The following is an 18,865-nucleotide window of genomic DNA, read 5'->3' on the forward strand; positions in this document are numbered from 1 at the left end:
AGGAAGTACTTGTTATCAGGAGAGGTGTGGGGAATGAACTCTGTGGGAAAAGAACACATAGAAAGTGGGAGATAACATCGTACGTGTGTGTGTTTTTTTATAATTTTGTTTTTTATAAAATTAAATACTCCGTAGTTTGGTAAATGAGACGTAGGTAGTTGGGTAAGAGAAGATAAAGGAAGCAAAGTTTGATGATGTTAATTGATAAATTACGCAATGAAGTACCCAAGCTGAGAGAGAGAGAGAGAGAGAGAGAGAGAGAGAGAGAGAGAGAGAGAGAGAGAGAGAGAGAAGAGAATAAAATGAAATTGTTTGAAAAATTACAGTCTTAGATTAAGGGGAACTTCGTGGCCGGGTAAACAAGACGTATATAATTACGGAAGGGAAGAAGGGTTGCTGATGTAAATTGATAAATTGCGCAATGAAGTATCCAAGCTGAGAGAGAGAGAGAGAGAGAGAGAGAGAGAGAGAGAGAGAGAGAGAGAGCACGTTTATTCCTACAAAGCAATCGTGTAAACATTACGTCTTGCAGAAAGTCTGTAATTTCTGCAGGTATTACAACGACATGAAACGAACGCTGTAATTACAGCCGTGTGAGAGAGAGAGAGAGAGAGAGAGAGAGAGAGAGAGAGAGAGAGAGAGAGAGAGAGAGAGAGAGAGGCTAAACAACAGGTGAGTTAAGACCCAGGATCGACAAGATAAAATAAAGACAAAACACAAAGAGAGAGAGAGAGAGAGAGAGAGAGAGAGGGGGGGGGGCGGGGTATGGGGTATGGGAGCCAACAAGAGCTCTAGGTCTCGGTGACGCAAGAAGCCGAGAGACGGGGATAAAGCGACAACCGCGGCACTCTATGGCGTCGCCTTTCGGCCTCGAAAAAAGCGACAGCGTTGAGCTTTTGGAAACAATCATTGGTTTACCGCGCCGTGGGGGGTGTTGTCGTCGTATTTGGGAAAGGATGGACCCCCCCCTAAAAGTCAGGATAGGTAACCCCACCCCTCCACTTTTTATTTACATGGTTTTTTTTTTATCTATACACGTCGGTGTGCTTAGAAGCTAAGATGAACATTCTCTTAAGGTTTCAACAGGGTACCTTTTCACTATTGTAAGTTTTTTTATATATCGTTATAGCGAGACGCTAAAGCAACTGAGATACATATCGATGGCTCGTTTTTAATTTCATAAGTTAGATCGTTATAATAATAATAATAATAATAATAATAATAATAATAATAATAATAATAATAATAATAACAAGTTCTTTATTTCGCATGAAATACACTGATGTGAATTTCACACATCGAGCCAAAATACAAAAATACCAAAATCCAATTAAAAGTAGATTATTCTACTGACTGAAGAACAACGCCTAACAGAATGACTCAGCGTATTTGAATCCTATAAATACATTTAAGAGTCAGCTTTTGATATCAGTTATAAAAAAAAAAAAATAGCCATACCAACCACGTATAATGAAAAAAAAAAAACTGACGTGGGGAAGAAAGGAAGAGGACGAAGAATGCCAACGGAGGATAGCCACATGACGGACCATGGGAAGGGGGTAGGGGAGGGGAGAGAAGGGGGAGAGGCAGGAAAGGGGAGGGGCATCGTCACCAACCAGCTGGACCACCGCTTATTTACATGTTTTACTCATCACTGGCGACCTTATGGACCCGGCCATCTTACAGCCTAATCCATCCCGATAGCCGCCCGCCCCCTTCACCCCCGCCACCCCCCAACATGATTTCCCCTCCCGCTGGCCAACTACCCCCTCACCCACCCCTTCTCTCCTCCTCCTCCTCCTCCTCCTCCTCCTCCTCCTCCTCCTCCTCCTCCTCCTCCTCCTCCTCCTCCTCCTCCTCCTCCACCGCCCTGTCACCAGTTGGAAAACCCCATGACCCTCATCTCTTGTCTTTTTCATGTTTTACACTTTTCATACATACATACATACATACATACATACATACATACATACATACATATACATATATATATATATTTATCTTTATTTATACATACATAAATATAAATATAAACATACATAATATACATATATATATATGTATATAATTTCATCTGAAATACCGATTAGGAGCCACACAACAAATTAAAAAAAAAGCCAAAATAATTACAAGTAATCGGTACACCAAGAGCATAAAATAAAAGACGGGGCACAGAAGGAATCGGAATATCAAAAGCTTAAAATAAAAGCGGCGAGTCCTCCTGCCATGTAAATCCTTATGTAGGACGCATATGGGAACAATTAAGACCGTGCTAACTACCCCAGCGTCGGCGAGAAGACACACACACACACAGAGAGAGAGAGAGAGAGAGAGAGAGAGAGAGAGAGAGAGAGAGAGAGTCTGAAGTACGTTAGCTTAATGACGTCACACAATGGGAGTCTTGCTGAAAGGTCTCGGACTGAAAGATTTTTATTGAAATTGTTTAATTTGTTTAACTGAGATTCTTGGAAAGTTCCGGATAATTTCTCATTGTTTGTTTATATTTGTTTTATCCTGGCTCTCTTTTTTAATAATAATAATAATAATAATAATAATAATAATAATAATAATAATAATATTAATAATAATAATTTTAGGTAGGTTTAGACTACTTAAAAAGTATGATTATCATACTACAATTCAATAATTACTTATATTTTTTATATTGCTTGTTTGTTTTATAATAATAATAATAATAATAATAATAATAATAATAATAATAATAATAATAATAATATGTAGCTTTTATACTCCTTAAAAAGTATGATTATCATATGACAGTTTAATTATTGTTTATATTTTTTATTTTGCATTTCTGTTGTATAATAATAATAATAATAATAATAATAATAATAATAATAATAATAATAATAATAATAATATAATAATAAATTTTACGTAACTTTTGTACTATTTTAAACATGATTATCAAACGACAATATGATTCACCTACCACGAAAAAAATAACAGCCACAATTAAATGTAAATGCAACATAATAATAATAATAATAATAATAATAATAATAATAATAATAATAATAATAATAATAATAATAATAATCAAATGGAACTTTTGTTTTCTTGGAGTCTTCGCAGAAGAATCATTAATAAAATGAGTTCGACCACACAAGGAGGTGGGAGAGAGAGAGAGAGAGAGAGAGAGAGAGACGCAAGGCGAAAGAATCGCTTTTGTTTATTTGCAACCCCTCTCTCTCTCTCTCTCTCTCTCTCTCTCTCTCTCTCTCTCTCTCTCTCTCATGAGTCGCCCCAGAGCATGGCGATATTTAGACGCCATGATGAAAGAATGAATGAGTTCGTAAATGTAGAGCAGACGTGCATGATGAAACAGCTTATGCCCTCTCTCTCTCTCTCTCTCTCTCTCTCTCTCTCTCTCTCTCTCTCTCTCTCTCTCTCTCTCTCTCAAGCAAGCAAGCATTCATGCAGATTTGCATTCTTTCGACTATTCCACAGAATGTAGATTGATATTGTGAATATTCTCTCTCTCTCTCTCTCTCTCTCTCTCTCTCTCTCTCTCTCTCTCTCAGCCCAGTAATAAAAATAATCCCTGAGAAATGAAAACAATATAATAGAGAGTTTACAATCTTAGGACTGACTAATAATGGGAAATAACTACAATCTGAGGACTGAATAATAATAATAATAATAATAATAATAATAATAATAATAATAATAATAATAATAATAATAATAGCAGCAGCGAATAAACATCTAAATATATTTACAAGTAAACACATTATACACAGGAATCTTGTGGGTTTCTCTTTCCATCTTCAGAAGAAAACTGAAAGAAGCTTTTGTTTGGTTCAGTAATAATAATAATAATAATAATAATAATAATAATAATAATAATAATAATAATAATAATAATAATAATAGCAGCAGCGAATAATAATAATAATAATAATAATAGCAGCAGCGAATAAACATCTAAATAAACAGTAGGCTCCACAAGAACGTACTGTAAAATCCACGTCTAGAGATCTCGAACCGTCTCACATGCGAGAGAGACCTCTGATGATGCCATGGCCTCATGTCCGTCTTCCCGGCTAAATAAACACGTTACTCGATTCTTCGGCCTCCTGCGTGTCTACTGTAGATGTGCAAGGCCATTAGTACTGCCCTTCCTACGAAATCTGATAAGCCCTGGCCCGGCCCTTGTTTTTTTTTTTTTTTTTCCTTCTCTCTCTCTCTAGGGCAGCCCTTATCTGCGATCGAAGATTTCTGACAAATTGCAAGGATTCTTGATTTATGGGAGGCCTATTGCAGCGCGGGGAGGAAGTTTGACTTTGTCGTTCGGCTGAGAACAGCATTTTTCTCCTTCTCTATTCTATGTATGTATGTATGTACAGTATATATATACTGTATATATATGTGTGTATTTACATATACATTTTATATTTATACATTTACATTTATATATATATATATATATATATATATATATATATATATATATATATATATATATATATATATATATATATATATATATATATATATATATATATATATATATATATATTATATTACAAACTTATTTCATTATTACAACACCAACAAGCCTCAGTATTTAATTAAACCTCTTCATCAAATGAAGAAAAAACTGACACTTTACAGCTAAGAAGCCCCCGCCCAAAAAAAAAAACCCCGACGTAAAAATACACAATAAAAACGACGTTGAAAAAAAGAGAGGTCATAATTATGACCTCGTATTCCCTTATCGCATTCTTTCCATCTCGAGAACTCGCAGCATCGCATTCTCAGGTCGTCGAGATAACAAGAATGGCACACGATAACACCTGCACGATGACAGGTGATAACTCATTTGCCCGCACGTATGGCAATGGTTGGCAGATGACCGTGGAGGATTGAAGGCAAGTGGTAGGCTTACGCTGAACAAACAGACACATACACACACACATACACATACACACACGTTTTAGTGACGGCTAATAATGGCTGCCCAATCATCATAAGAATGGTATAAAGATGTTATCACTAACCGGGTATCTGTTTACTGACAATGAGGCAGGACTGATGGGATATTTTTCATTTATATTTATCGATTGGTTTGTAAATTCATACTGTAAAAATACACGCGCTCGCACACATACACAAATATATATATATATTGTGTAATGTATATCTCAGTAAAAAGTAAATGCCAAGAATAGAGGAATTATTATTATTATTATTATTATTATTATTATTATTATTATTATTATTATTATTATTATAAACAGTTAACTAAACAAGCAGTGAATTCTTCGAAGAACAGTGTCAGAAATTCTCAGGAGTTGCTGGAAGCTTTACTCAATCGAAAGTAACTCTCTCTCTCTCTCTCTCTCTCTCTCTCTCTCTCTCTCTCTCTCTCTCTCTCTCAGAAAATTCCAGTCATGCCGACAGGAGACCTGAGATTACTCCCAAAAATCGTGGACAAATAATAATGGGGGAAACCCATCTTGACGCAATTATCATATCGAACTTCCCAGAATCATCAAGATCGCGGTCATGCATTACGCAAGATGTTACAAGTGATTGGAATTCCCCTTTCAGTTAATACACAAACAAACGTCACACGCATTTATGTATCCCAGTAGCCCATACTTTCAACATACGCTTCCGTCTGGTAATATTAACATTCGGCCGGTCATTTCCGGCCGTGTAAACTAATATCCTTAGCCAGAGCGTGGTCATGTTTATACTGGGGTGAGTCAAGAGAATGCTTACCCTCATGTTTTGTTTCAATTATGAGTGGGTGGAGGAGGAGGAGGAGGAGGAGGTGGGTGGGGGTTGGAGGGGAGCTGAATGCTGGGAGTGGGGGCACGGTGCTCCCTTGGTGGGCGGGGGAAAGGGTGGGGTGGGTTAAAATTTGGGGGTGTGGGTAGGGGCTCCCCACCTCGAAACATAGAGGCTGGCTGGGATTAGTAAGAGAGATGTTGGAGGTGAGGGGGGAATGAGGAAGAGGGGAGGGAGGGTGGTGGCAACCGAGTTCTTAAAAATGCTTAGCTCATTTGTTTACGGTGACGCAGTTTTCTCACTGCTTGTTGGTGTTGATGTTTTGCTAAAGCTGATGACGTTTTGGGAGCAATTCTAAATGTCTGATGTTGCTGTTGCCTTTGAGAATGAGAGCTATTTTTTTTTTATTTTTTAAGATTTTAATTGTTTCTCGCATTACGTCCCAACCGCTTTGCAATAGTGGTGTGTGTGTGCTCCGCTGAATGAGGGGAAAATTGGTCCCATTTTACTAAAACGCGGGCCAATGTCAGTACCGCCACCTTACCGAAACACCTAAAAAAAAAAAAAAAAAAATTGAAAAAGCGACCGCGCTGTCAAGAGGTCACAGGCAACTGTGCTGCGGCTGCTGGCGCTGATTTGTGCCAGTAGTGCTGACAACCTTCCTGGTTGCACGTGCATGACTTCCGGATGCAAAAGACATGACTTTACTCTTTGGTATATCCTCCTGCGCACGTAGAAGCAGCCTTCTGTCCGCTCGTGAAAATAAAGGGAAAACGAATTTGTATAGAGTCTACTGAGTTGAGGGCCTGATTTTACGAGGATTGATCGAAGAAGTCTCATTTCAATTTTACTTTGAGTTTTGGTATGTTAATGTTGCTTAGTTAGACTGTAGACAAAGTAAGAAGCAAGCGTCAGAATTAATACATGATATGTCAAAACTGTTTTTATGAAATAGTTACAGCAAGGTAAAGTGCAGAGAATTTCTTACTTTTCTTTGAGTAAAACATGACACCATATATACATATATATAATATTTATATGTATGTATGTATGTATGTATGTAATGTCATGTTTTACTCAAAGAAAAGTAAGAAATTCTCGGCACTTTACCCTGCTGTAACAATTTTCATATAAAAATAGCTTTGACAGAATGACCCTGTCTTGTTTTCTTAAGGAAACAAACGCACATTTCGCCAAACTGATCACTTGGCCTGTATTCACGAAAGCGTTTAAATAAACAAAAGAGCAAAAGTCTCTAGCGAGATTGAGAGAGAGAGAGAGAGAGAGAGAGAGAGAGAGAGAGAGAGAGAGAGAGAGACGTCAACCGAGATTCTTAAAAGATACACAAACCACCTGGGCGAATCTAAAATCTTCCACTGTGAACAGTGACTCTCTCTCTCTCTCTCTCTCTCTCTCTCTCTCTCTCTCTCTCTCTAATTCACGAGACTTCTTTTTTCAATTCTTCCTTCTTTTTTTTTTTATCAAATGACTCCTTAGCGATTTTAGCCTTCTTAAGACAACGCGCTGAGGTGTCGATTTAATGAATAGAATTCCTCTTACACCACTCCTCCCCCATCCCCCCAAGCCAAGGCCTCCCCCTTCCCATCCCTTCCTCCACCACCCCCAAAGACTTTCTTTACTCGTGCATCACCTTGACTAAACCCACCCAACCTTCTCTCTCTCTCTCTCTCTCTCTCTCTCTCTCTCTCTCTCTCTCTCTCTCTCACCTGTTCCTAGATCAATGGCGCGGAGATCAATGCGTTGAGGCGGGACGAAAATAAAAAAAAAATCTAAAAAAAAAACTCTCCTCGCGTTTATTAATTTTTCATCATCTTGGAAGTTTCAACTTCTACTTTGTTTCACGGGAACATTGTTACGTATTTGCTTTTATGCTGTCATAATGGAATGTTCTTAAGTACACTCGCTTGTTTTTCCTCACTTTTCGTGTCTACGTTTCAAATGCGCTTCTTGACAGATTTGTTTCTTTAATAGGAAGATATACCTCACCGGAAACTGTTGGAAAAGCAAGAACAATTACTACAGTAATAACAGTCAAAAGGCGAGCGAATATATTACCCGCACCCCACAAAATCCTATAGGGGGACTGTGGTGGCCTGGATACCTCTGGGACGTCTTGCAGACCCTATGAATAAATGAGGATGAACTAGCGGGGATATCGCACGTGCCACGTGAGAAGTGGTTTGGAGGTGGGGTTACGGGTGGGGGAGAAGATGGGGAGAGGTGGGAGGGTGAATTTATGGGGGATTAAGGATAGCATATTCGGAAGAGAGGTTGTGGGGGAGGGGAAGAAAGCTAATTTGGGTGAGATGAAGAGAGAGAGGGGGGTGGGGGGACTATCTCCCCTCCCCTCTCCCCCACCTTGCCGTGCAGGAAGCACCTTGTTATCACCATGTGCAAGTGACACCCAGGATGTACTTTTTTAGATCTTATTGCCTAGGACTCGGAGAGCCATGATCTATCTAGAGGACCGGCAAGGACTTTTCGCCATCCGGCGCTGGGGTCCTTCTGGCTCTCAAACGTCAGTGCGTTCCTCTGGGCCACATGTCTCTCTGCTGTCCACGTCCCTGGCACCACCGGCGCTCGGAGGTAGGACTCTCCACCGCGGCGAAGGAATGCGACGCGGTCCTTCAAGTAAAAACTGGAAACGATACTTGACGGGGAAAGGGGTGACCATTGTCGTTGCGACGCTTATACGTGCAAAACCAGAGTGCCCTGTGATGGAAAGGGTGCTCTGTGAAATCAAGGTCAGAGAGACTGATAAATGTAGGGTCGATCTGCAGCAATTGTTATAAATTATTCAGTTCCACAAAACGGAACTTGGGATTTTATTCAATTATATTCAAGCACGCGCTCACGTAATGTTTGTGTGTGTGTGTATATATATATATATATATATATATATATATATATATATATATATATATATATATATATATATATATATATATATACACATATATATGTATATGTATATATATGTATATGTATATATATGTATATATATATATATATATATATATATATATATATATGTATATGTGTATATATATATATATATATATATATATATATATATATATATATATATATATATATATATATATATATATATATTCTGTTCTGATGTAGCCTTTATCACTTTCTCCAAAGAGGTCTGCACGAATAATAATAATAATAATAATAATAATAATAATAATAATAATAATAATAATAATAATAATAATAATAATAACCATCATTATTATAATTAGGTTCCCTCAATATGGACCGCTAATGCTGAAAACCACATCCGGCCTAGTTTTGTGTTTTTTTTTTTCACTTGAACTTTGAACCTACTGGCCACTAGTACCTCTCTTGCGCGTAGCCCAGAAACTCCTTGGCTCGTAGCCCAATACCATCAGCTGGGTTCCAAGCCTTGTTCGAAATGCATCGTGACCGAGAAATACATTCAGGTCATCGAAGACCGGAATATTGGTCAAGCTGACAGTTTTGTTTATGTATGTATATATATATATATATATATATATATATATATATATATATATATATATATATATATATATATATATATATATATATATAAACTCTGTCCGACATAAAAATAAAGCTTTGTGAAAAATTAGTTTTGTTGAAAAAAAATGATATGAAATTCTCTTTTACGAAAGGATGCGTTAACGAAGATTTTTTTTACATTAAATCTATAAGAAATCTGTATCTTTATAAGTAAACTAAATATCTTTTATAGCAGAATGAATTTGAATCAACATTGGAACATCTGCTAACAAAAGACATCTTCGATAATTATAGAAATATCTACGAGGAAGTGTCACGATTCAGTAGGAGTTTATCGTTAAAATAAATGAATTCCAATAGAAATAAGTGGTGTATTTAAGTGATATTGAATACGATTTGAGCAGTTTACAAAAAACAAAAGCTAAAGTAGGTGGACAACTCATTAAGACATGCTTTTTGTTGGTTAAATATAATCTTTCTAAGAAAAGTTTAAAGAGAATTTCAGCTGGAACATCCTGAATATGAAAAAAAGCGAAAGTTATTTAGCAATGCGAACAGACTGCGTTCAGATAATCGTCAGGCCTTATTTTAATTAATACTGACAAAAAACCATAATTCCCTGAAGGTATATTGTCATTAATCTCAAGCACCGTCTTCCTTTCAAATGGAAAGGTAGAAAAAAACGCTTATCCCCAATATGAGAAAAAGCCCTGGAAGCATAATGCGAAGGCAGGTGAGGACGACGGGCAGTGCCTGGTGCGAGAACCCTCCTCCCGGTGGTTTACAAACCTCCTGGTTACAAACAGCGAAGGCCCTTCGGGTTGTCCGGCAGCGCCGTCGTCGGCGGTCGGTTCTCTGCGCGGTAAGGCAATGGGAGGCGAGGAGGAGCAGTGGACGTGTGTGTGTGTGTGTGTGTGTACATGCGTGTTAGGTGAGCGTTGCCTGCTGCTGCTGCTGCTGCTGTTGCCTCCCTGCCCCAGGCACTTTTCCAGGACTGACCACTGCCCAAGGGTACACCGGATGCGTCGGCCCCTTTTACAACAGCGACCGCTGGCTGTGCCAAGTTACCAGGCCAGCAGCGTCGTATAGGTAGCGCGCACCACCGTCTGTCTGCTAAGCAATGCACCTGCATTTCGCGGCTGTAATGGCCGGTCATAATCGCCTTTTCCGCAGCCGCTCGCCTCTGTTTATCGGTTACTTTATCACGGCCTTATTTCATTCGGTTCCCCCGTGCCGATGAAATGGCTTCCGTCGGTGACGTTTCTCGTTCAGCCTACGGCCACTTTTTCGGCGGTTGGTAAATGCTCTTCTGTTAGCGGGTCCTGGGCTAAGTCCGCTTGCCTGTTATGTTACACTGTGTGAAAGAGATCTGTATGGAACGAGACAACGCTTTCTAAAATAACCTGTTAATTCTAGAATGAATGGGATAATATGATGAATGTTATGCGGTGCATAATTTGACCATACATACATATATACTGCATACTCGTACATACGTGCATGTGTTAGTTCCTTTCCTTATCTATATATTTTACTACAATAACTTGTAATTTCCTCAACGCTGCATTTCACGTTATTTATGAAGCTCCGAAGCTTCTGCCTCCTTGAAACGGAAACATGACGGTCCGTTGTGTATACACAATTTCCGGTCATTGATAATCCCAATATCACTGCCACTCCGTCCGTATTTCTCACCAAAGTACGTGCCTCAGAAATAAGCAAAATAATATTTCTACAGTAATCAATCCTCAGGACACACCAATCACCACTTTAGGAATTAGAACAAGTCGTCCCTTTTTCGTAGAATACTCTGGACCTTGACTCCATTAAGGGGAGAGTCTCTGGTCCTTATTTAACGTGGGAAAATGACCAGAGAGCCTGACCAACAGGTAGGTAGGTGGTACCAAAGCCCGAAATCCGCTTGGCCAAATGACTCGGAGGTAAAGCGCAGTCGAATATTATCTCGAGCCAGTCCACTCCCTCTCTCGCCCCCATAAGGCACACGTCCCGGCTACCTACCATGGCCAAGACTTCCTTAAGGGTCTCTCCTCCGCCGGTGCTTAGTCCTGTATGGCCCCGGTGTGCCGCAGGGTGAGAATGGTGCGGTCGCAGGGGCCAAGTGTGGAGGTCAGGGTTGGGAGGGGGTGCTACCCCTCCTATACCAATACCCCAATCCATTATGATTCCCCCCCCACTACTTCCCAACCTCCCCACCCCCTCCTTTGTTGCCTAAACTTGCAATAACTCTTAATTATATGCACTGGACAAGCTATCAAGGTTAATGGAACAAAGCCGGCGCTACTTTTGTTTCCCCTTGGAGTGCTCAGTTCCGTTGCCACCCGGGGTAAGTCACGTCGGGGTAAATCACGTCGATGTTATTCGCGTTATTTTCATCATTTCAAGGCACTTTCAAATTGCAAGTGCAAGGAGAGTGGCGGGCAAAATTGCACCTGAATTCTGGCCAAATCGGCACGGTTGCTTGTCTTGACATTTCAGGCTGAAAAGTGAGCATTCTTGATCGAACATATCCTGAAATAATTATAGTTATATGTACGTGGCAAATTGCAATATTTCCGCACTGCTTGTGATGGGAAGATCAGGCAGAATATATGAGGATAAAGAAAGTTTCACCATCCATTAGTCTAGTAGTTACGAGTAAGCGGTTATTCGTCGCCGGAAAAGCACGCCCCTGTGGGTTGGCCCGAGGTCAGATGTCCACACCAGACCGGATCACTCTAATTCAAGCAGGTCAACCAAGCACCCGGTTTCAGCATTTAATCACGAACATAAAGCAAACCATTGCACCACAACTTGGGAGAAGAGACCTCCATATGGTAAAACAGAACTAAATATTTTTTAGATAAAAAAAAATAAAGAGAATTTCATGTAATTTGTCGTTAGATATAACAGACACGTTGAGAACAGCTAAGAATATATAAAAACTACGGGAACTGCGAGGTCAGAATAAAGGAACGGTGTGCTTCTCATTCATCGATTCTGAAAACAGAGGCCATTTAAACATAGCTGTCAACAGAAGTTTATATATTCTCATAAAATTGATATTTTATATATATATATATATATATATATATATATATATATATATATATATATATATATATATATATATATATATATATATATACACACACACACACACACACACACACACACACCATCCAGCTACTGCGCGTTATTTAAAGAACCGCATAACCCATGATAGCAAAACCATGACAAAAAAAGAAATAATTATTAGCCGTTTAGAGTCGCAATGGAAAAAAGTGACCATTTCAAAGAAACAGACGAACCGAAGGCACAGACAGACAGACAGACAGACAGTCGGTCTGTTCTTTTGTCTGTAATAATCCGGAAATTACGAAAGGGAATCCGTCGGTAGCGAAGATGGGCGGGGACAGCAGGTGCATGTTTGGCCCTTAGGGTGGGGGTGGGGGTGGGGGTGGGGATCTTGTGACCGGGGAGGGAGGGAGATGGTGGTAGGGGATTGAAGTGGTGTTGTGGGGGGAGAAGAAATGACAGATGTGGAGAAGTTCTACTGACCCAGTGCGGGTAAAATGCTAGACAGGGATGTAAGGTAATGGTCATGAACTGGATGTACTGTACGTACCTGTATCATACGTGCACACGTGCGCGCATGCACACACATAATATATTATATATACATATATATAATATGTATATATATATATATATATATATATATATATATATATATATATGTGTGTGTGTGTGTGTGTGTAGTATATATATATAAAAGCAAAATTTTATTCATTTATTTTACATACTGTTGCTTTTCTTAACCTGGGGTGTAAGCTTTTTATAATAACATCAAATCCTTGATTGATTTGACTGGGTAACTTGGCGTCCCGACTCCTGTGGTATTCTTTGCTAACTGTTAAAGTATCCAGGGCAACAGTATCTTCATCTTAAGGAAATTAACGTACATGTCAGGACGCAAAATTACACGTCAATCAACTGTTATTGCTGAATAGTGAACTATGAAAAGTTCACTATAGGGTACTTTTGTTTTCCACAAGTGACCTGATAACTAATGTCTACAATGGTTTTTTTTTTTTTGTAAAATTCCTTTATCGTGCCAAGAAAAAGCATGAAATTTAAATTATCTTAATCCATATAGTTTATTCTGTACATGAGGATATACTGTTTTCAATAGTATATATATATATATATATATATATATATATATATATATATATATATATATATATATATATATATATATATATATATATATAATCAGCACTCGAACAGTACCAAATAAAGATGGATAAAACAAACAGAACAGGACAAAACGTGCCAAAATAAGAGAGTGGAAAAGGAGGAGGAGTATGGGAATGAGCAAGAGGAGGAGGAGGAGGAGGAAATGATGGTGGGAGTTTGGGGGGAAGGAAGAGGGTTGATGGAGGAAGAGAAGACGGTGAAGAAAAGGAGCGGAGGAAGACGGCGATAATAAAGAAGGCCAAAGAATTGTCAGTTTGGCAGCTCACCGGACACTTGGCCCATCCAATACCCTCCGTTACGACCAGAGCCACTTCTTTGCGACCAAGACTCCCTGCGCGACCGCGCTCAGCAGAACTAGCAGAAACAGCAGAGATCATCAGCAGGCACTGCTTCCCCCCCCACCCCTTTCTCCCCCTCAACCCATCCAGCAGAACAGTGTACTATCCAAAGACGACGGGAATAGTAAACTATTTCAATGTACGACTCGAGGGAGAAGGATAATCTACTAAAGCGATCTCTTAATGGATAATATAGCGTTCAGAGATAGACAGAATAGTATACTAATCTCTGGCAAGAGGATAGTCTAAAGTTAACCCGAAATTAGAAGAATAGTAAACTTTCCCAGGACTACAGAATAGTATCCTATCCAGATACGGAAGAATCGTACAGTGATTTTCGGTATCTTAACCAAACTGAGACATGAATTACATCAAACAATACTTAGTAGAAATTACTATCAAATTAAAAAAAAAAATTGAATTCCGTTGAAGACATTTCTCATAATTTTTCACAAACGTAAGATTATATTTTCAGGCATGTCAATTTTTTTTATATTTCATACTAACATATATATGTACATATTTTTTTCTGAATTCCAATAACCAGTAGGTATTTGTTCGGCTTCATTAATAAAGAAACATCATCATCTTGCGAATTCAGAACTAAGCACCCATTACACAATGTAAGAAAGAATTGATTAATTAAGTTAGAACCCTGTTTGCTGTAATTAAAAATGGCTACAAGAGATGCTCAGCTTTTTGCTGGCTGTGAGAAATTCAGTCGAAAGGTCTGGATTATCGAAACAGTTGGCCATTAAGCAGTTAGCTGCAATTTTAGCTCAACAGTTGAACTGGCGAAAAAACTGAACCTGAAGCAGTTGATAGACATTTATGCAATTACAAACAGTAGACATTTAGGAATACATCACGAATCACATATTTTAGTGCATGGCATTTGGTTGACTTCCAAGTTGATGATAACAAGGGAAATTTATTTAACTGCATTTTACGTTTAAAAAATCGCACATAAACTCTGCGAATGAATACCAATAAATATTGCAGGTAAAAACATTAAATCTAGATATATTTAACAAAAATATATCATAACATCAGACAAATCCGATTCAAAATATTTTTCGATCTTCGCTCCCAACCATCCTATCTCCCTTATCCCCTTACGTGAAAGAGCTCTCTCTCTCTCTCTCTCTCTCTCTCTCTCTCTCTCTCTCTCTCTCTCTCTCTCTCTCTCCAACCTCTGCTGGCGCCGAGTCGCTCTGGACAGGAAGCCCCACCAATAAAAGAACTCGGGCGCCGACATCGGTAGAAGGTCGCAGAAGGGGGTTGGAAAGAGAGAGAGAGAGAAGCAATGGCGTGGGGGAGGGGGGGTGTTAGTGGGTTATCAGGGTGGGGTGGCTATGGAATGGTATATAGGATGGGTAGGCAACAGTGTCAGGGTGACAGGATAAGGAACGCGACAGAGATCAAATTCTGGAGAAAAAAGAATTTCGAAAATAGGACGGCAAATGATTGGGATAAAAAATAAAAAAAAAAGAAATAAAATAAAGGAATGGAAGGTGGCTTGAGCAGAAATTCCTGGACAAGGGAGAGTGAGAAGCAATTCTTTATCACACGCAAGTGTTTTTATTGATATTGAGGGTTGTATCAAGAGTGATTTTGGTTGAAGTAAGTATCCAGATTAGATTGAAAAATTAGAAATATGAGAGACGTATGAGTAACTACAAGCTACGAGGATAATCACAATTTACGGAATTTCAGTTTCAAGATGATACGCATTAGTGGAAAATGAAGTAAAATGTAATGTTATAATCTGCTGAAAATAGTACAAAATCACAAATCAAAAGTTTAGAATGTAAAACAAAGTCCCAGCGCCTACCAAGACTGCACTGGAGCGAAAACGGCAGACAAACAAAAGTCCAGAAAGTCCCCATTCTTTGAGGGAAACGGAAGAGGAGAAAGAGAGAGAGAGACAGAGAGACGAGAAGGAAAACAAGGAAAAATGGAGAAGAGACACCAAACATGGCCTCTCAATTAGTCTTATGGCGCAGAACGTGGCGTGTCGACCCGTAGATTTGTTTTCAGTGAGCCGACCCTCTCCATCTTCTGTCCCCTTCTCGCCCTTCCCATTAACCTCCTACTTCTCTCCCTCCCTCCCTCTTCCCTTCCTTCCCTCTCCACCCACCCACCTCAGCCCATCTTAACAAATGCCCTAACACTGTTACCTATGATATATGAGGGTTCTTTAAACCAATTAAGAGAGAACCTACGCCAGGTTCTTTTAACACGCTTCAAAGATCTGTTTGTGATTGGGTCGTAGTAGGCTTAAAAAAACCGAGGCGGAGGTTTCTCGACTGTCTTGCGGGGAACCTTTGCTTGTTTTGGACGACGGTCCTTCGCCCGGAGAAATCAGAATACACGGCGAGCTAATTTGATTCCAGTTACATCGATAGAAACAAATAAATGATTGTTGGATTTGGGATTCGCAAGTTAAAACAGATTGGCTATACCATAATGGAGGAGTTGATAAAGGGAACAAATATATATATATATATATATATATATATATATATATATATATATATATATATATATATATATATATATATATATATATATCCTTCCAACGTGACTACGAGAATTCCAGGCTGTAAAGATTTGCCTCCAGTCTTCATTTTTGAATATCTGACGATCTTCATCGCTTCTCTGTCCCTGTTCCTAGCCATAACTCCCACCCCACCCCTCCCCCCACCCCCACCAATCACAGCCGCCAGCGCCCCCCGCCCCTGGCCGTAGGCCCGGTGTATAAATGCGATAGATTTAGGAGCTCTGTGCTAATGCAAGAGATAGGGAGATCGGCCATCCGTACATAATTCATGGCTACTTATTATTACTTATTTCCACACTTCCTGAATCGGGACGATCCGGTCGACTTGGTCGACTTAATCGAGGTGGTTGAAGTCGTCTCTGTAATGGGTAGGTTATGTAAGGCTGATATTGACGACCCCGGAAATTTATTCATCTATTATTATCGTTTTTTTTTTTCTAGCAAAGTCTTAACCTTATCGTGGCCCCTTTCAATGGAAGCGGGCTGCGACAGATGGCGAATGCTTGCTTGCTTGCTCCTTTCGCCTCTGGTCTGAATGTTCTCGCAAATTGCGATGGACCTGGGTCGTCTGTTGTTGTTGATTGAGTTGGCTTTATGCCAGAACGGGCTTCTGCTCATAGAGAACACCCCGTAAAGGACTTGGATCTGTTGTTGAGCTAGCTTTACGCCAGCACGGGCTCTTGCTCACAGAAAGCAGCCCGTAGAGGACTTGGATCTGTTGTTGTTGACTGAGCTGACTTTATGCCAGCACGGGCTCTTGCTCATAGAGAGCAGCCCGTAAAGGACTTGAGTCGTTTGTTGTTGTTGAGCAGGCTTTATGCCAGCACGGGCTCTTGCTCATAAAGAGCACCCCGTAAAGGACTTGTGTCCTTTTGGCTCTGGTGGTGGTGATGGTCTCCTTTGCTCGACAATAACTCATTTTTTTTTTTTTTTTCCTCCAAGGAGCGCAAATGGCCGTGATTACCCCGAAGTGTTGGGGCAAGCTTCCGGCATTTGGCTCATGCCGTGTGTACACTCTCGCTCACCCTGAAGCCACAAACTGCATAAGTACTGTGGTTGGATATAAGTCTTGATTCCTTTCGACTGCCTTTTTGCGAATTTTTGCAATTACTGTTTCTGGGTCATGTCCCTCCAGGAGGAAATACATTGTTTATGGCTCTGTCTTTATCTATGTTTATGTGTGTGTGTAATATATATGTGTATATATATATATGTATGTATATATATACAGTATATATATATATATATATATATATATATATATATATATATATATATATATATATATATATATATATATATATATATATATATATATATATATATATTATATGACCCAGAAAGAACCTTCCCATTCAACACCTTTCCTCAGAACCCGTCCCCCACCCACGCCACCTCCCCCACCCCGTCAACCCTCCCCTCCACCCCGAAAGAAAAAACAAATAACATGGGCATGAACCTACCTGAATCGGTGGTATTGGCCTCGGCGTCTTGGGTACTCCGGGGCTTCTTTCTCGCCGGGGCATCGTCGTCGTCGTCTCTCTTGCGTTTGTCGTCAGCAGCCTTGGGGTCGTCCCCCTCCTCCTCCTCCTTGACGTCGTAGTTCGGACTCGAAGGGCTGGAGGAGGACTCGTTGCCTCCGACGGCGTCGCCGTTGTGGTCGCGGGAGGCGGCGCTCGTGGGAGCGGCCGCCGATCGGGACGAGTCTTCGGCGTCGACGCCGCCCGTGTGGTGGGCGTCCGAGTCGCAGTTCTGCGTGGGCGCCTGGCAGTTATGAACCTTGTGTTGGATGAACCGAAGGATGTCGGCCAGCAGGAAGTCCTTCTGGCATACGCCGCACGTCAGGACGTCCGCGCATTCTGTCGGACCGTCTGAAAGGAGGCGAAGGACCTCGTTAGGATGTGCAATGCAAAGTGTGTTTTTATATAAGAAGAACATCGATTATGAGATGACTGACAAGAGAAATAGCTGTATTAACAACAACAAAAGCAAGTAATAATAATAATAATAATAATAATAATAATAATAATAATAATAATAATAATAATAATAATATTTTAGGCAAAACAACCCTGCAACAACTCCTAAATAGGAACATTTCACAACTTAGCCAAACTTGTGGTCATTGGTAACATGAGAGAGAGAGAGAGAGAGAGAGAGAGAGAGAGAGAGAGAGAGAGAGAGAGAGAGAGAGAGGTTCCATTTTTCATCTGCTTCCCAGGACTGAAGAAACATTTGGGGAGAGAGAGAGAGAGAGAGAGGAGAGGAGGTGGGGATGGGAGGGTGTGGTATGTGGGTGGGGCTGGGAAGATGGGGAGAAGTTAAAAAACGAAATAAAATGCAAAGAGATCCCTGTAAAAACCCTCGGACGCTAAAGCCATCTTCTTCTCCCTTGGAAAAATCGAAAGAC

General features: G+C 39.9%; 1 protein-coding gene across 1 annotated transcript in view; it reads right to left on the minus strand.

Annotated features, from left to right (window-relative positions):
* Positions 1–18,865, minus strand: part of LOC136847306 (B-cell lymphoma/leukemia 11A-like) — a 100,133-nt gene that overhangs the window by 45,028 nt on the left and 36,240 nt on the right. Inside the window, exon 2 of the mRNA XM_067118861.1 lies at positions 17,919–18,326. Within this exon, the coding sequence (XP_066974962.1) occupies positions 17,919–18,326 (408 nt within the window). The remainder of the gene's footprint in view (positions 1–17,918; positions 18,327–18,865) is intronic.

The sequence above is a fragment of the Macrobrachium rosenbergii genome, chromosome 16 (assembly GCF_040412425.1).
Source record: "Macrobrachium rosenbergii isolate ZJJX-2024 chromosome 16, ASM4041242v1, whole genome shotgun sequence".
Taxonomy (NCBI): Eukaryota; Metazoa; Arthropoda; class Malacostraca; order Decapoda; family Palaemonidae; genus Macrobrachium; species Macrobrachium rosenbergii.